General features: G+C 36.6%; 1 protein-coding gene across 7 annotated transcripts in view; it reads right to left on the bottom strand.

Moving 5' to 3' along the window:
* NIPBL (NIPBL cohesin loading factor) overlaps positions 1–20,000 on the bottom strand; it is a 214,916-nt gene that overhangs the window by 2,687 nt on the left and 192,229 nt on the right. For all 7 annotated transcript variants that reach the window (XM_050794499.1, XM_050794501.1, XM_050794500.1 and 4 more), the window contains 11 exons: positions 19,227–19,367; positions 18,978–19,071; positions 18,103–18,257; positions 17,504–17,594; positions 15,053–15,226; positions 14,433–14,623; positions 11,903–12,010; positions 11,219–11,419; positions 6,118–6,264; positions 4,002–4,276; positions 2,129–2,303 (listed from right to left, as the gene is read on the bottom strand). In XM_050794499.1, coding sequence (XP_050650456.1) covers positions 2,129–2,303; positions 4,002–4,276; positions 6,118–6,264; positions 11,219–11,419; positions 11,903–12,010; positions 14,433–14,623; positions 15,053–15,226; positions 17,504–17,594; positions 18,103–18,257; positions 18,978–19,071; positions 19,227–19,367 — 1,752 coding nt within the window. The remainder of the gene's footprint in view (positions 1–2,128; positions 2,304–4,001; positions 4,277–6,117; positions 6,265–11,218; positions 11,420–11,902; positions 12,011–14,432; positions 14,624–15,052; positions 15,227–17,503; positions 17,595–18,102; positions 18,258–18,977; positions 19,072–19,226; positions 19,368–20,000) is intronic.

Here is a 20,000-nt window from a genome sequence, read left to right as displayed (position 1 = left end):
TGGCCAAACTGGTGTCAAACCTCTGGCCTCGAGTGATCTGCCCACCTCAGCCTCCCAAAGTACTTGGGAGCCACTGCACCTGAACTAAGTAGATTAAAATATAAAACTTTATTTTTATTTTTTAGGACAGTCTTCTAATTTAAAAAACATTTTAAACAACTTTTATATTGTGGTAAAATAGAAATAACAAAATTTGCCAGCTTAACCTTTTTTTTTTCTTTTTAAATTCAGACAGGGTCTCACTTTGTCACTCAGGCTGAAGTGCAGCGGCGTGATCATGGCTTACTATAGCCTACACCTCCCAGGCTGAGGTGGTCCTCCCACCTCAGCCTCCCCAGTAGTTGGCACTACAGGTGCGCACCACCATGTCTGGCTAATGTTTGTATTTTTTGTAGAGAGAGGGTCTCGCTCTGTTGCTCAGGCTGGCTTGGACTTCTTGGACTCAAGCAAACCTCCGACAATAGGCCTCCCAAAGTGCTAAGATTACAGGTGTAAGCCAGCATGCCTAGCCTACCAGTTTAACCATTTTAAATGTATAATTCATTGGCATGTTGTACAACTATCACCACTATCCATTTCCAGAGCTGTTTCTTTCTGTTTTTTTTAAATCACTGGACGTCACAGCTCTGTCCTCATTAAACAATAACTCCCTGTTCTTTCCTTCCCTGGTCCTTGGTAACCTCTAGTCTATTCTCTGTCTCTATTTTAAAAGCACATTTTATATACATACATTTGCATACTTGTTAAGTGAGAATGTATGCAAATATATATTGGCATTACTCATATAAGAACATATGAAAAAGTAATAATATTGGTTGTCAGAAAAGAAAGGAACAGAATGGCCAAACAGGGTAAGAGGATGACTGTTTGCAGTTTTACCTTTTATGACACATAAGTCATGTATTTTTCTGATTTAAAAACACAGCCCTCTGTATCCCCGGATTCTGCACCTGCAGATTCAACCCACAGCGGATCAAAAACTATTTGGAAAATGCCACAACAAAAATAACAGCACTGGCCGGGTGTGGTGGCTCATGCCTCTAATCCCACTACTTTGGGAGGCTGGCGGATCACCTGAGGTCAGGAGTTTGAGACCAGCCTGGCCAACATGGCGAAACCCTATCTCTACTAAAAATACAAAAATTAGCCAGGCGTGGTGGCGCATGTCTGTAATCCCAGCTACTTGGGAGGCTGAGGCAGGAGACTCGCTTGAACCCGGGAGGCGGAGGTTATGGTGAGCCGAGATCACGCCATTGCACTCCAGCCTGGGCAACAAGAGTGAAACTCCGTCTCAAAACAAAACAAAACAAAAAAAAAACAGCATTACAATAAAAAATAATACAACTTAAAAAAAATGTGGTATAACAACTATGTACATAGCATTTACATTGTTTTAGGTATTATAAGTAATCTAGAAATGATTTAAAGTATATGGGAGGATGTACATATATGCAAATACTATATTTTTTAAATAATTTTTTTGAGACAGGGTTTCACTCCCGTCACCCAGGATTGGGTGTAATGGTGCAATCTCAGGTCACTGTAACCACTGCCTCTCAGGCTCAAGCACTTCTCCTGCCTCAGCCTCCTGAGTAGCTGGGACTACAGGTGCACACCACTGCCCCCAGCTAATTTTTTGTATTTTTTGTAGATATGGGGATATGCCATGTTGCCCAGGCTGGTCTCAAACTCTGACCTGCCATGGCCTCCCAAAGTGTTGGAATGACAGGTGTGAGCCACCTCACGCAGCCTACTATGCCACTTTTTATCAGGCCCTTGAATATTGGAGGATTTGGGTATCCATGGGGGGACTGGAACCAATTTCCTGTGGAAACCAGGGGACAACTACAAAACACACACACGGGTTTTCCTATTATCTTTCATTTTCACTAAAATAAAACTATTCGTGGGCTGTTGTTTCCTAAGAAAAAATAATTAGGATGCCATAGGTGCAATGGGAAAGACAAGCTTAAAGTAACTCATTAAAACCACATAGAGAAAAATTATCTTGACAGTTCATGAAGCTTACATTCAATGTAAAGGAGATAGTTATCTCCCCACCAGCCCCCCACATTTACTTGTCAAAAAAGCCCTTATGAGAAGTAAAAACTTTTGGTTTACTACTCACATCTAGATACTGCTTTACTATACTCCTCTTCACCTCTTCTGTGATTTTGGAATTAGCCATGTCACTCCGCAGGAAGTCCAGTGTTTGTTTTGGATGAAAATGAACTCCTGTTTTTCGGTTTATCGCTTTATCATACACTTTTGCAGATTCAGATGGAGAGTACTTCTGAATTTTACTGTTTTGGGAAAACAAAACCAAAAACTTTAAAACTATGGATGCAACATATTTGGAGAAATCCAATTATAGGTAGGAAGCATCATATTAATGAAATTAGTTTCTCATGTCTATTTTTAATACTATTGTGATCCTAGGACAGCTTCAATACAATTACTTAATATCACCTAACTGGTTTACCTCTTTCTACTAGTTGCTGCCCCACCCCCAACCTATCCATTCTCTATACAGTGGCCAGAATGATTGTTTATAAACTTGTTTCAGGTTATTAACAACTCTGCTTAAAAATCTTTCCAACTCCTTAGCATTGCCTAATTAGCTTTACAAAGTTTTAAACTATTTTGCATGTTGCCAACATTTAACATCAAAATATTCCTTATAAGGCCAGGAGCAGTGGCTCATGCCTATAATCTCAGAGTTTTGGGAGGCCAGTGTGGGAGGATCACTTTGAGACCAGGAGTTCAAGAGTACCATGGGCAACACAACTAGACATCATCTCTACAAGTAAAAAGTAAAAAAAATTAGCTGGGTGTGGTGGCATGCATCTGTACTCCCAGCTACTCAGGTGGCTGAAGTAGGAGGACTACTCGAGCCAGGAGTTCATGATTGCATAACTGCATTCCAGCCTGGGCATCAGAGCAAGACCCTGTTTCAAACAAATACAGAGATATTCCTCTAAAAAATCTGGATTTCTGGTGTCTCCTGAAAAAGTGGGAGCTCTGGCCACATTATGCCCACCCTCTCCTTTGGTAACAAGCTTATGGAAACTTGAGACAGGTCCACTTAAATGACATCTCTTTCATCATGAAACACTCTTTCCAGTTGGCCACTGACCAGGTGGCCTATTAACATTTGACTTTGTGATTCCTAATCTTGGATTTCAATGAATGTAAAAAATGACCAAAATTCCATGGGTATAGGCAGGAAGAGATATCTTTAATGACTAATGGTGGGTAAAACCACAGGATATTTATAATAACTGTACCTTTTCTCTCTCTTACTTTATAGAGTACTTTAAAGACTATTTGAGTTCTATTGGAGCTCAGTTTAGTTGGTTTACATCTGTTACTTCAGAGTTCTTTAAAAACTTAAACTTGTAATCTATTTTAAGGTTAGCCTGATTCTTTTTAAGGAAATCAACAAAATAAGCCCTTCAATTTGTAATGCATTATCACCAAGTACAGGAATATGTTTTTTACCCTTTAATAAAATAATAAATTTTATTTTATTCTGTTGCATATTACACAACAGAATACTATACAGCAATAGAAGAGAATAAACTCCTTTATAAAAAGGAACATTTCTAACATTAAACATGCAAACAAAACTGGGTTTCATATTTATCATTATTATTTTTTTAGACGGAGTCTCGCTCTGTTGCCCAGGCTGGACTGCAGTGGCATAATCTCAGCTTACCGCAATCTCCGCCTCCCAGGTTTAAGCGATTCTCCTGCCTCAGCCTCCCGAGTAGCTGGGATCACAGGTGTGCACCACCATGCTCACTTAATTTTTCCATTTTTAATAGAGATGGGGGTTTCACCATGTTGGCCAGGCTGGTCTCGAACTCCTGACCTCAGGGGATCTGCCCACCTCGGCCTCCCAAAATGCTGGGATTATAGGCATGAGCCACTGCGCCCAGCCCAAATATTTATTATTTGAACAGAGTGAAGTTTTTTTCTCACTGCTTATGTAATCTTACCTATCAGAAAATCCACAAAGATTCTTCAAATGTTGTTTTAACATTAGAAGCAATAAAATACCCTGGGACACATTGGCAAATTCAATTAAAGGAGCTGAATTTTCTGGCAAACATTTCATCACTGAATTTATATCGTCTTCTGAATCTGAATCTGAATCTGAATCTACACGTTTCCGTGACTTCCGAGGCCTGGAAACTTCTTCTTCACTGTCGCTTGACTCATTTTCCTTACTAGGTGATGATTTTCTCTCTTTCCTTTTGTCCTTTACCATAGACTGAAAGAAAAAATTGTTTGATAAACAATAAAAACAAAATGCCACTAGTAGATATAAGTATTCTCCATTCAACAGCTTGAAAAAGCTTCCTTAAATGAGTATTTTATAAACCTCTTGACTTGATATCAACAACTGGTATGTAATGTTAGGGGATAGTTTCTAAAACTAAATAAAATTATATACAATATCCACCCCCTCCCCCACAACCACTCCTTCAAAAAAATCCTTGTGAAATATCATTCAAAGGGAAACAATTTTCTTCTAAGGATAGTAATAAAAGATAGTTATAAAAGTATCAATTAGGTGCATAGGTAAGCCATTATAGAGGAAAAGCAGTAATTATAATTTAACTGAGGAGAATAAAGTAATCTTGGACATCCCGAGCTTCTATCAAACTCTCCTTTTCAAGAACATTTCAGCAAGATAATACGCAATTTTCTCTGAAGACTTAAATCCTGTTTCTTTGTACTTTATGAAAATGTTAGTTCTTAGAAACAAAGTCAACTGGATTTAAGCAGGTTGTGTGGTGTGTGTGTAGGGGGCACATTATAACAACATTTATTCAAAACTGGAAGAAACATTTACAAAGACAGCCATACCAACCAGTAAGTAGGTAAAATAAGAGAACATGAGGGCTAAAGCTCCTGGGAAATTATTAACTTCTCAAACTTAAATGTGCACATTAACATCTGTGGATTTTGTTGAAGATGCAGATTCTGTTTCAGCAAATCTGGGTGGGGCCTGAGGTTCTAGAGCTTTTTTTTTTTTTTGAGGCGGAGTCTCGCTCTGTCGCCCAGGCTGGAGTGCAGTGGCGCGATCTCGGCTCACTGCAAGCTCCGCCTCCCGGGTTCACGCCATTCTCCTGCCTCAGCCTCCCGAGTAGCTAGGACTACAGGCGCCCACAACCGCGCCCGGCTAATTTTTTTGTATTTTTAGTAGAGACGGGGTTTCACCGTGGTCTCGATCTCCTGACCTTGTGATCCGCCCGCCTCGGCCTCCCAAAGCGCTGGGATTACAGGCGTGAGCCACCGCGCCCGGCTCTAGAGCTTTAATAAGCTCTCAGGTGAAACCACTGCTGCTGGTGTGTGGTCTACACTTCAAGTAGTAAGGGTTTAGACACCTTTGTAATTCCAGCCCTTAGGAGGCATCTAAAATAATCTGTCTGATTTACTAGTCTGACAAGGCTGAGTTTTGAGCAATACAATTTTACCAAATGAGATCTACTTGGATCATTAGATACATGAGAATATTTAATTTGCAAAGAATTTACTGAGTGCTTACTATGTGCCTAGTGCTACACCAGGTACTTTTATAATTAAATAAATTACATTCCTCCTAAAAGTCATGACAGAAATGACGGAAGGTTCAACAAGAAATTTAGTAAAGATTTTGGGCACACATATGCCAACTCTATTACGGTGCTGTAGTTGAGCGATAAAGTCAATGGTGTCATAAATTTTTGGTATAAGTGTAAATAAGCTATATATTTTCATGTGTAATGTGATTACAGCATTACAAGATTTACAGAATAATGTTTTAAAATGGGGCTTAAATGAATGTATGAATGGACATAAAACACTTAAGGTCAGTGCTTAAAGTGAGAGAAATAAATGTGATGGCTTATCAACAGAACAATCCATATATGTATTTTAGATGTTTCTAAATAGAAGTAAAGTGGCAACGTACATCGTCTCCCAAGTCAAGTACTGCCCAGATTTCATTAAGTTCACTTAGATTTTATATACTCATGAAGAGAATAAAAAGAATGAGAAACAAAACAGTGAAAACAGCATGTCTGCACTTTGACAGATGGATTAAGAATAGTAATGTGTGTAACTTACCTCCTTGAATGACTGCAGTAGGTTACTACCAGAAACTGAGAGTGTAATGTCTATATGATGCATTATAAACAACGGCTCTTCCTGTGTCTGGTATGGAAAACAGGCTAGATTGTCTGCTATATACAAGAGCATAGTCACGTCTGTTTTCTGTAAATTTTAAGAAAAAGCACATATGTTTAGCGGATAATCTAGAAACCCATCCAAAAAAGCTTTTTTAGAAAAAATACAGGGCACTTTCACCTCACTTAATGTTAGAGAGAGAGATAAGCAGACACACACATGGGGAGAGTGGGCAGAGACACAGAGAGACAGAGAGACAGCAGGAGGGAGAGAAATATAGAGGAGGAAAAAGGGAGAGGGAGAGAGGTGTAAGAAAAAGGGAGAAGGGGGAACATAAATAGAATTTTATAAAATAATCTTAGGCCCATTTTTTATTTTATAATGACTTACACTATGCTATCTCAAGAGGTGAAATTTTTTATTGCATCCATGTGAAATTCCTTGAGGTTTTCTTAGAGTATATGGAATCTTTATGATAAATCCATACCATATCAGAAAGTATACATGAAAGTTAAATCATTGTGCTACTAAGAGTTTAACCTATATGGAGATCAGTTACACACAGTTACTATTCTGCCCTCAAAATAACTACTAATTATAGTACTAATACATAGGTTAAAAGAAAAAACCTAAATCCACGTACTCATAAACATTTGTCAGTTTCCTGTGTATATGTAATTCAGAATATCAGAGTTGTTTTGACAATGCTATCAGTTTCACACTATAAGTACTCTGAGGTAGGCAAAATTTAAGAGGATTATTGTTATTTGCTTGCTTTAAAAAGAAGTAATAGAGAATTCAAGCATTTCATGATCATAAACAGAAGGGCATATTAATATTCAAATTTCTTTTAAATATTTATAGCTCAAGGAAAAAAAAAGCTCACAACTAAAAAGCACTCCCTCCTACCATCTACCCTCCCCTGCCATGGAAACAACATAAAACCCAACAGCAGCAGCAACAAGATCCCATAGCACAGATGGAATAACCTTGCTATTAATATTCGTAAGAGTATCACTCTCACTCTATTTTTACTTTACGGTATGTATCAACACCCATGTTACAGACGAAAAAATGTAGACATAAAACCCTACCTCATCTATTAGTTTAGCATTATAATTTATATATATATTTTCAAAACTCATATATATATTTTTATATATTTATATTTATATAAATATTTTCTTCAACATCCATAAAAGCCCTGTATTTCTCTTTCCTTTCAAAGTTCTTCAAAGAATAGTTTAGACTGCTCCTCCCATGTCTTCCCCACTATTTTTTTTCAAAGGAGACATGATATCGGTCACTGCCATCTTGAACTCCTGGGCTCAAGCAATCGCTTTGCCTAGGTCTCACAAGTAACTAGGTAGCTAGGAGTATAGGTGCATGCCACAAGGCCTGGCTGAGTTTTATTTTTTAATTTTTGTAGAGACAGGGTCTCTGGTATGGAACTCCTGGGCTCAAGCAATCATCTGGCTTGGGTGCTGGGATTACAAGCATGAGTCATCTCACCTGGCCCTCCCTCTTCAATTACAATCTGCTTTTGTCCCTCACTGCTTGACTGTTTTTGTCCATGAAGTTCACCATTCTACTCTATTTTTCACTTCTACTCTCCTTGCCTTCACAGTAGCATCTGACTATCATCCACACTTTCCTTCACGAAGTCTACTTCCTAAGTTTTCTCTTCCTAGCTCTTTGACTACTCCCCTTTTATGCACTACTCAAGCCAACTCCTTTGCATCTGACTTTGGCAACAATCCTATTCTTTCAGGTGCTCAAGATAAAAATACTCCAGTTGTCCACTTACTATTCTTTTCACACAGTCTCATTTAATTCTTTCCTCAAATTTCTTTTCTACTATCCATTCTTTTTTTTTTTTTTTTTTTTTATTGAGATGGAGTCTTGTTCTGTTGCCCAGGCTGGAGTGCAGTGGTGTGATCTCAGCTCACTGCCACTCTCTGCCCCCCAGGTTCAAGTGATTCTCATGCCCTGGCTTCCAAGTAGCTGGGACTACAGGTGCGCGCCATCACACCTGGCTAATTTTTTTTGTACTTTTAGTAGTGACGGCGTTTTGCCGTGTTGGCCAGGCTGTTTTCGAACTCCTGACCTCAGGTGATCCGCCCGCCTTGGCCTCCCAAAATGTTGGGATTACAGGTGTGAGCCACCGCACCCGATCTCTACTATCCATTCTTTTTCTCCCCTACTGTTGTCACAATAGGTTAATTTCTTATTACCTCCAGTGTGACCACAATGCTAAAAAATTTCATCTTCCTAAACTGCTCTTTGGCAACTGTCCTCATTATTTTATTCGCACACTTCCAATGTTTTTTTTTTTTTTTTTTTTTACCATCTACAGGATCCTCTATATACTATTCCTCATTATGACCTTTCTACCCCAGTCAAATAACAAACTATTCATTATTAACCACACATTCTTATCTTTTACATTTTTGGCCCCTACTGGAACATCTTCCTTCCCTGGTTTATATAGCAGATCCCTCTCATTCTATCCCTCTGGGCCTTCAGGCATTTGTTCTTTCTCTGACATTCTTTGTTGGAGGTACTTAGAAGAAAGCATTGCATTGTGAGAGCTGGGTTTCCAGTTTAGCATTTCAAATGCTGAGATGACAGTACATCTAGTCAATGACATAAAGCAGGCAGTGAAACCACATAGGAATGAAGTTCTTTTGGAGAGAAACAAGGACTGGAACAATATTATCAATACAAACCATCAGGGCACTCAGGATACACTAACCATAATCACTATTAATTTTGTGTCCTATCCCCACAACTGGAGGGAAAATCCTTTCAGGGCAAAAGCACTACTTTATATCATCTGGCACTCCTAGTATAGTGTCCTATACACAATGCAAACTTAATACTGATGATATGATGATAATATTGATGATAAATTTCACACAGTACTTAAAAAGAAGAGGTCTAGTAAGATATCTACACTATGGTAATTATAATTTTGCTTTATTGCAAAAATCTGCTGTCAGGCTAACAAGTAATTAAAGTATTTCTTTTGTTCTTTTCTTTTGCTTTTTTTTTGTTTTTTGTTTTTTTTTTTGAGACGGAGTCTCGCTCTGTCGGCCAGGCTGGAATGCAGAGGCGTGATCTTGGCTCACTGCAACCTCTGCCTCTCGGGTTCAAGCAATTCTTCTGCCTCAGCCTCCTGAGTAGCTGGGATTACAGGCGTGTGCCACCACGCCCGGCTGATTTTCATATTTTTAGTAGAGACGGGGTTTCACCATGTTGGTCAGGCTGGTCTCGAACTCCTGACCTTGTGATCCACCTGCCTTGGCCTCCCAAAGTGCTGGGATTACAGGCGTGAGTCACCATGCCTGGCCTCTTTTGTTCTTTTAAAAGTTGCTATACACATAGACTCATGTGCGCTCTGTGTGGCCAGAAACCATATCTGTCTTTACTATTTTATGCTCGTTAAACTTCTTAGCACAATGGCTGGTACATAGCAGATGCTGAATAAATATTGTGTAAAATAAATAAATTAAAAGGTAAACTTAAAAGAATATTCAGTTTTCTTGGCCTATGGTCCTGGCCAATGCAACTAGTGCAACAGCCAGAAGTGTCAAAATTGTAATTATATGGTTTTGCTTTCCATCAGTTACCCTTGGTCAACCATTATTGTTAAACTACAACAAGTTTTTGAGAGAGAGAAAAGCAAGATCCCATTTACATTTCCACCTGTTTTAAGTTAGGTTAGTTACCCTGCCTCTTTTGTTCTTTTAAAAAGTTGCTATACACATAGCATGTGCGCTCTGTGTGGCCAGAAACCATATCTGTCTTTACTATTTTATGCTCGTTAAACTTCTTAGCAACAATGGCTGGTACATAGCAGATGCTGAATAAATATTGGTGTAAAATAAATAAAATTAAAAGGTAAACTCAACTAGTGCAACAGCCAGAAGTGTCAAAATTGTAATTATGGTAATCCCCCCTTATTGTTGTTTTGCTTTCCACAGTTTCAGTTACCCTTGGTCAACCATAGTCCAAAAATAGGTGAGTAAACTACAACAAGGTATTTTGAGAGAGAGAAAAGCAAGATCCCATTTACATAACTTTTATTACAGTACACTGTTATAATTGCTCTATTATCATTGTTAATCTCTTACTGTGACTAATTTAGAAATTAAAACTTTAACATAGGTTTGTAGGTACTGGAAAAACTAGTAGTGTCATGTGCCACATAACCATGTTTCAGTCAATGACAAACCATATATATAATGACGGTCCCATAAGATTACCCTATCATATTTTTACTGTACCTTTTCTATGTTTAGATATGTTTATACACACGAATACTTATGATTGTGTTAGTTATCTACAGTATTCAGTACAGTAACATGCTGTACAGGTTTGTAGCCTAGGAACAACATAGCTTAGGTAGGCTACAACATCTAGGTTTGTGTAAGTAAGATATTCACCCCACAAAGAAATTGCCTAACTATGCATTTCTCCAAATGTATCCTTGTCATTAAGTGATGCATGACTGCATATATAAGATTTAGTACTATCCATGGTTTCATGCATCCACTGGGGGTCATGAAATGTATCTTTAAGGATAAGGGAGGACTACTATACACAAAAGTGGACTACTATACACAAAACTGACTTCCCTTCATTAAGGAAAGTCAAGTTGAACAACTAGGGATCTCAACAACCAAAAACCTATAACAGTTATTCTCTAACAATATTTGAGGTAATCGATTCCCAATGTGATTAGTTTAGTGATGGTGCTTATTTAAAGATATGCTTACAGAATCTGTTATCAAAGTTTATGGGATATTCAGTATGGAGGCAAAGTTATACATTATTCCTCATTATACTTATTTTTATACAAAATTTCCCCTTCAATTCTGACTGTGTACTTTGTAAATAACTTAGAAGATTAAGAAAACATTTGATGAAGTTACTATCATATACTAATAAAATGGTAATATTTTAAAAATGGTGACTACTTTATCCATAAAATTTCTAGAGCATTTATTTTCTTAAAATAATAAGTTTTTGTGCTTACTGCTGTGTCATCAAAGAGGTTGAGTAAAGAAATAAGAAAGGCTCGTCTGTGTTGGCGGTTTCCACGGATCATGGAGTAAAGGTGTGAACACAAAGCGCTAGAGGACTCGTCTTGTCTGAAACCCCTTACAGGATCTTTTAGGCATGTGTTGATTGCCTGTTGTACCTGGTAAGACATCTTCATACCAGCCACTGCTTTCATCTGAAATCAATACAAGTCTCATTTTTGTCAAGGAAATTAAAAGACACAACTTAAAAATATACTTGGAGCATTACATCCTAAGGCTAGCTTCATTATTTGGTTTTCTTAATTAAAATAATACGAATCACATAATGAAGTGCTAGAAGGAACATCAGAGATTATCTCTTACAATTCCCTCATTTCAAAGAAGAAAAAAAAAAATGAGGCCCAGGAGAGTCATTGCAGCCAAGTTCACACAGTAGGATATAAAATCTAGGTTTCCGGATTTTTAGTCTGGTGTGCTTGGTACTGTCACCTCTAGCCCAATCTTAACTTTAAACTAGAAAAAACACCTTGGGAGACTAACTTAGTTGCATGTTTAGAAGATAGGTACTAAGTAAGACATTTTATCCCAATTATGAATGTGGGCAGGGTATTTATCAAAGACATGCTTTACTCAAGAAAAATGCTTAAATTTAGGTTATAAAATGTTAAAATACATACATGAATGAATCCAGCATATTTTTTGTCTATTTCCACAAGTTGCTGATCAGCCTTGTTCCGCATAGCAGGTTCTGGGTCTGTGCCCATAGCAATTAAATATGGCACACACTGGAAATAAAAAAAAATTATGAGATATCACGGTAGTAAAAACTCTCTATTTAGACATACGTCAAAACTTTCTGTATATCTGAGATATATGAATTTAACCTTATAGGCTTTCCTATAAAGGCTATGATTTAGTGTTCTTTTTAAAGTGACAAATCTTTGAGATTCAGCTTAAATCCAGAAAGCACTGGAGCACCAGCAAAAATACTAATGTGGTAAAATTTAAACAATTTCATTGTAAATTTAAGGTTCTTTAAACATAAAGCATTCCCACACTAAGAATATCTATTTAAGATTATGCTATAGACTACAAATGTATAATCCAGTAGTTTTTAAAGCTTGATTAGATTTGCCTTGTAAAGATAATATAGGGCAAACAGTAATTTGCTTTCCATACTCAAAGCTAGGAAAATATAATTGTTTTTCAAAGTGATTTCAGATGTGGCTTTGAGGATCAGATAGTTGGTAACAGTCATATTCACTGTACTTCTAGAGTCAAAAAACAGTACTACTATGTTAAGCGAGTCTGAATCAAAAAGCAATGTGAAGGCCAGAAAAACAACAAACTTATAACTTTAAAATACAGACATGGCACTAAATGAAAGAAATGATCATGTTAAATCTCAAATCAGGAAAGAAAAAAGGCTGTAAGGTAGGTGCGGTGGCTCATGCCTGTAATCCCAGCACTTTGCGACGCTGAGGCAGGCAGATGACTTGAGCTCAGAAGTTTGAGACCAGCCTGGCCAATATGGTAAAACCCCATCTCTACAAAAACGCAAAAATTAGCCAGGTGGTGGTGTGCACCTGTAGTCTCAGCTACTTGGGAGGCTGAGGTGGGAAGACTGCTTGAGTCCAGGAGGCAGAGGCTGCAGTGAGCCAAGACTGCGTCATTGCACTCCAGCCAAAAAAAAAAAAAAAAAAAAAAAAAAAGGCCAGAGAGAACGCCCTTGGTTAACTAGCAGAATCTGCAAATGGACTATATATTAGATAATATTGTATCAATGTTAAACTTCCTAAATTTAATGATTATAATATGGTTTTGTAAGAGAATGCCCTTGTTCTTAGAAAATATATGCTGAAGTGTTTAGTGGTAAAGAATTATAATTACCTGAAACTTTCTACCAAATGATTCAGAAAAAAGCAGATGTATAAAAGGGAGAGAGAGAAAGCAATTGTGGCAAAATGTCAACAAATGGTGAATATAGGTGAAGAGTATAAAGGAATTCATACAATACTTTTGTAATTTCTTTGTGTGAATTTTGTTTTTTTTTTTTGAGATAGAGTCTCCCTCTGTTGGCCAGGCTGGAGTGCAATGGCACGGTCTTCGCTCACTGCAACCTCCGCTTCCTGGGTTCAAGAAATTTTCCTGCCTCAGCCTCCCATGTAGCTGGGACTACAGGCATGCGCAACCACACCTGGCTAATTTTTGTGTTTTTAGTAGAGACGGGGTTTTGCCATGTTGGCTATGCTGGTTTTGAACTCCTGACCCAAGTGATCCACCCACCTCCGCCTCCCAAAGTGCTGGGATTACACGTGGGAGACACTGCACCTGACTCCTTTGTGTGAAATTTTAAAAAAAGTTTAAAAAGCATATAAAATAAGCACCCAACAATGAGCCCTCGGTAGTTCAAAAAGGTCACAGTCTCAATGTACTACTGTTACATTATAATGTATGATTCTTTATGATAATAACCTGGAGTCATGAAGAACAGGATAAGTATTTGTTAACATGTTTTGTTTCAGGACATAGGGAAGACCACAGTATGTTTAAATATATCATATTTTCAAAAAGTTCCATGAAAAATACCCAAAATAAAAATCTTGAAGGGTATAGACTCTGCTTATTTAATACATACACTTTTGTAGCCTATGGCGCTCTCTTGACCATCAGATGGTATATACTACTACATCAGCATTGGCTGCCAATCTTCAGTAATACTAATGTCTTTTATCACATCGTTTTGTCCTCATATCAATGCTATGAGGTGTCAGGTAGTTGGTGCCATCCCCAACTTAAAGATGAAGGAATTGGGATTACATAATTTACTTTTCTGTGGACTAAGACCCTGTTGAACAGATTATACTTTTAAACCCAGTGAACTCTCTTCACATAGATTGTTGGATCTTAGGGACAAAAGTAAGTATGAATTAAAACAAATATCCCTACTTAGAAAAATAATTTGAGTATATGTTCTGCCAATAGAAATTACAAGTTGGTTTATAACAGAGACAATATTATGAATATATGGGTATTTTGCAGTAGTCATAACCCAAGAGATTATCTAAAACTTCTAGATTCTTAAGAGTTTAGTACAAAGAAGAGTAAGAGGAACAAAGAACTACTTATTCTCTATAATCACAATGTATCAAATGACAACTAATCTGGCCCTTTTATTAAGTTGCTGCTGCCATAAAACATGCTTACCTGAACTGGATGAATAAGACCTTGATTTAGAGTCAATGCAATGACATTTAGGGCAAAGTGGCGTACACTTGACTGGGTGTGAAAAAATGCCTCAAGCACCTGTTTGAGATAAAGCTGCATGATGGAACTACTCATCCCTGAGGAAACATCACCCATTTCTTTCAAGTCTTCCTGTTTTGCAACTTTCTTCCCTACAAAAGAAAGCAAAGGATAAACACATATTAAGAGCACCTATACTAACTTTACTAAATATTTCAAAATTAGGCCATAAGCAAAATCACAAAACGTTATAGCTAGTGTTCTGGCTCAATGGTTCTTAATGTGTGTGTGTGTGTGTGTGTGTCTGCGTCTGTGTCAGAGGCCCCTTTGAGAACCCAATGAGAAGTATAATCTCTCTCCTCCCTCAAAATGTTAATGTTTACACACATATACAATTTAAAAACTATTTTAGAGAATTTAAGAATATGCTAAAGCCCAGTTATAGACCTCAGCATAAGGACTGCTATTTAACTGAATTTCTTTGTCTAACGTATCAGGAAATTTAGATATTTAGATCAAAGGAGATAAAGCCATTATAATATAACCATAGCTATGAAATTTAAAAATATATTTTCACTTACAGTCTCTATCTGCCTGCTGCATACGTGTATCTTCTTCTTGTAGGTAGGTCTGAAGGTTTTTTAACACTTGTATTTTTAAATTGACTGAGGAGTTCTTATCAGATAAAATATTATTATATAGATTCTTCACTTCTTGCTCGAACATTAGACTTGGATGCTGAATAAAGGCAAATCCTATGGGAGAGGGGAAAATCTCATCATATATTCATATTAAAATTAAAATTTAATAAATATGTTAATAAATTATATAAATGGCTCCTTATTTCAAAAAGTTAAAACTTAAAATGACTGGAAGAATATGCTGGTGGCCTTACCTAGAGAAGCATTAGAGCAGGTACTTCTTTCCCCATGAATTAAAAACAAGAAATTGCATTTCAAAGGAGAATTTCACACAAGAGGAAACCTTGAGGAGGGAGCAGGGCCTAGTGGCTAGGGGAGTGGATTAGGAGTCAGGAGTCTTGGGTTCTATTCCTGGCTCCACCACTGACTTGTAGTGTGACCTTGGGTGAGTCACATAATCTCTCTGTGCCTCAATTCTCCATCTGTAAAATGGGGACAATAATATTTACCACCCACCTACCTCACAGGGATGTTTTCAGGATTTAAGAAGTAATGTCTGCAAACATTTTTCAGATCCCCAGTAGAAGGTACTACATTGACATTATTTTTTTAAAAAAATTAAAATATATTCATTTGATGAAACAATATAATAAACCAGAGCAAAAAATATCTTCCACTTCTTTCTCATATAGCATTATAATAAAGCTACAATGCTGAATCCTATAACCACGGGTTAATAAGTAGCAATATATCATCCATGTTTATAATGTTTATTTGAGGAAAAAAATGAAGATCTCTCATGACAGCAAGTATTATTGATAACAAACAACAAACTAAACTCAAAGCATAGAGTGATCAGATAACTAGCCCAAGGTCACTCAGGATAACTATGGCCCAGGCAAGATGTTTTTTATTAACTGGTCTAGAGGCAATATTTTCTGAATAGTGCTGCTTAAGTTAAAACTTCATCTTTTTGTACTCTGAAATACTTGTAACACTATTAGTTTTGCCACTCCATATAAATTATGTCCAGACTGAATATTTAAAGGTACACACTGGCTTGAAGTTAATATTGCACCAATTTAACTCCTTAGTAAATGATGTCTGAATTTTTACTCTATGTGCTACAAGTAATTTTCAAAAAGGGATAGAGGAGGAATACAATGATAAGGTTTCAATTTATTTACAGATATCATAAACATAATTTAATAAGTAACTTAGAATCTTTTCTTACTCATCTTTGTTCAAAAGACTAATATAAATAACTACTCATACATATTAAAGTATGAACCTTAATCATAATACTAAAATAAAATTTCCAAATAAGTTATTAATCTCATTGGGTAGCTTTACGTGTATAGTCGTTGCTTGGTATCCATGGGGGATTGGCTCCAGAACCTCCCAGGGATACCAAAATCCGTGGTTTCTCAAGTCTCTGACATAAAATGGGGTAGCATTTGCATATAACCTATTCACATCCTCCCGTATACTTTAAATCATCTCTAGATTATTTATATCTAACACAATGTAAATGCTATGTAAATTGCTGTTGTACTGTTTAGAGAATAATGACAAAAAAATCTGTACATATTTAGTATAGGTGTAATTGTTTTTTCTCAGTATTTTTGATTCTTGGTTAAATCCACAGATGTGAAACCCATGGATATGGAAGGCCAACCGTATCCGTACAAAAAAAAACAACAACAAAAACCAAAAACCTGGACAGACTGTTCTTGTATTTTTTTGAAGTGCATTCAATTCAGGTACTTTAATGCCATTCGTTTCCTATTTCCTCATATTCTAATTCCTTCCTAGATATAAGCCATACAGACCTGCCTAACAATTGCAAAACATGTTTTTATTACATCAGTGCTTCCTGGAAAAATAATATAAAACATGTATATATCCAAATTGTTCCTCCTGGGTTGCTAACTTTTTGCTTTTATATAAATAAGTCAGTGTAGACTGATCATTGTTTTAACTAGATGTGGCAGCTTCCTGTAGTGACAAAGCCTTGCAATGAAAAAGAATAATTACAAAAATGCAAAGAGCACAGAATTCTTCTACATTATTTTTCTTTATCAAATGGCTTTAATGAATGTTCTTCAGATACCCTATGGAGGAGGGGTAGAAGAAAGTATTGTTATCTCTATTTTACTAATGAAGAAACTGATAAAAAGACAAGTGGCTCGCTCAAGTTTACCCAGGAAGTCAATGGCCATAACAAGAATGGAACCCAGTTGTTTTAATCCCCAGATCTACATTCTATACACCAAATCCTACTGCTAATTGAAACATATTAAAATAAACCAACAATTTAGATTCACAATATTTAAAAATGTGCTCTATCCCTCTCAAATAGCTACAATTTATAAAGAAATTTAGACTTACCTAGACCAATGATAGCTTTTGTTTGTACTTCTTCATCTGAATGTTTTGTAAAATACATCAATAGTTCAAGTACTTTATCTTTTATGTTAACCTAAGGGAAGGAAAACACATTAAAGTATTCATGAAGAGTAACTTAGATTAATTTTCAACTATAAAGGAAAAAAATACCTAAAGACAATGAGAATTTCTGTATGTGAACTTTATTAAAAAAAAAAAGTAACCAATTCCATTTATTTTAGAACAGTGGCATTCAAAGTATCAGTGTGTGACAAAGCAGCTTGTTTCGGAATGTGAATCAGTGTGTTCCCTTCATTGAAAAAAATTTTTTAAAAAAATCAGCTGTTGATGTCAACAGTGTGCCTACTGTTACAAAGCTGATATAACTTGTCAGAGAAATTTCATTATCTGGTTACACACCAGTAACAAAAAGTTCATGGATTAGCAGTCAGTCCGAGGACCATGCTTTGAGTAGCACTGTTTTCAGAATTTTCATTAAACCAGACTAATATTGCCTTCATCCTGGGTCATTACTGTTATTCTCAGATTACAGTGCCATATAGTTCTGTGTTTTATAGCATTTTAAGTATTACTATCTTTACCTTGCTGTTGCCTTTAAAATCTTCCAGATCAAAATCAAAATGCCGACATAGTGCTCCAACAGTGAAAAGGGATCTAAGAAGTGCTGGTTTGTTTGTTAGAAGTGAAGTGTTATTTGGGTCCTCTTGGTGTTGACTTTTTAATTTTGAAATGGCACCTAATAAAGATAAGTAATATTTATAATATTTATCTTTGAATTACTCAGTTCAAGTAATTACTACTAATGAATTACAATTTTTTTTTTTTTTTGAGATGGAGTCTCACTCTGTCACCCAGGCTGGAGTGCAGTGACGTGATCTTAGCTCACTGCAACCTCCGCCTCCCGGGTTCAAGTGATTCTCCTGCCTCAGCTTCCCAAGTAGCTGGGATTACAGTTGTGTGCCACCATGCCTGGGACATTTTTGTATTTTTAGTAGAGAGATGGGGTTTCACCATGTTGGCCAGGCTGATCTCGAACTCCGACCTGAGGTGATCCATCCGCCTTGGCCTCCCAAAGTGCTGGAATTACAGGTGTGAGCCACTGTGCCCGGCCAATTAATTTTTACTAATGGTTCTAAATATTAAATATGTCTAGAATTATGAGGGCGCTCTTTTAGATTCTAAACTAATTAATGTAAGAAAATTTAAATTTTACTTTTCACAGTGTGCAAAAAATTTACCAACCTTTACTTATCAGGAGATAAATTTCTGAAGTAATCACAGTGGGTTCTTAAGGGAATACAAAAGACACCAGACAATATTGTTTCTGAGAGGACCACAGTAGATAATCACATCTCATAGTTTCCTTGATTCTAGCCTTTTATCAAATGCATTTAAAATGAGCTGACACACTGCAGGACCTAGCAGAAAAATTTTAAAACCCTGGTACTGAACTTACCATAGTATCTATTGAAACAAGCCCACACAAATTTAAAATTTTGTGTCACTTTATTTACAACAGCCCCAAGACAGCTGACACAATGTTGCACTACCTAAAAGATATAGAAAATGTTTGTTTAGATAAAAGTTAAAAATATACTATTTTAAAAACTTAGCTTTTTACAAATATTTGCTTTAAAAATAATATTAATAAAATATATTATAACTTTACACTAATGAATAAAGAAATGGTAAACTGAGTGCTTACAGTCATGCCATATTTGATGATGAGCTTCATCAGATCTTCTTCAATAGTGGCAAGGAAAGTTTCACTTGGATGCTCCATCAGTGGTACAACTAGCTCTAGGATTTTTGCAACATTGCAGATAACCATGAAATCATTTTGTGTCTATAAGAATAAAAATAATGCTTTATGAATATCCAAAACCTTAAAAGAAACTATATACAGTTTTATGTATTTGTGGGCAGAAATAGGGCATTTTGCACGTAAAGGTCCAGTTAAAAAAAAAAAGTTTATTAGAGTTTTTTTTTCAAGATATGGAAGAAGAAGCACCAGCATGTCAGGAATATGGACCAACAACTAACTTACCAAAATGTGACCTTGGGGTCACTTAATCACAATGTTAAAGTTATAGTTTTTTTCCTAAAATGTAACACAAGTCAATTCTAAACAAGGGTATTTACGTATTGACAGCATTATACAAAGACTGGTACAGTTTTTACGATTAGTATTTTCCGAGCTGTGTATGTTAACCCAGTAGTTCTCAATCAGGAATAAGCTTCTTCCCCTGTATCCTGACACAGGAGTACTTGGCAGTGTCTGGAGACATTTTTGGTTGTCACAATGGGAGCCACTACTGGCATCTAGTGGCTACAGGCCAGGGATGCTGCTAAACAACCTGTAATGCACATAACAATCCTTGACAACAAAGAATAATCTAGTCCTGTCAATAGTGCTGAGGTTGAGAAACCCTGTGTTAAAATTTTCTGATAGATAAAAAAACATAGAATCCCAGAACTA

This window comes from Macaca thibetana, chromosome 6 (assembly GCF_024542745.1).
Source record: "Macaca thibetana thibetana isolate TM-01 chromosome 6, ASM2454274v1, whole genome shotgun sequence".
Taxonomy (NCBI): domain Eukaryota; kingdom Metazoa; phylum Chordata; class Mammalia; order Primates; family Cercopithecidae; genus Macaca; species Macaca thibetana.
The sequence above is the reverse complement of the archived record's forward strand: the minus strand, read 5'-3'. Positions and strand labels throughout refer to the sequence as shown.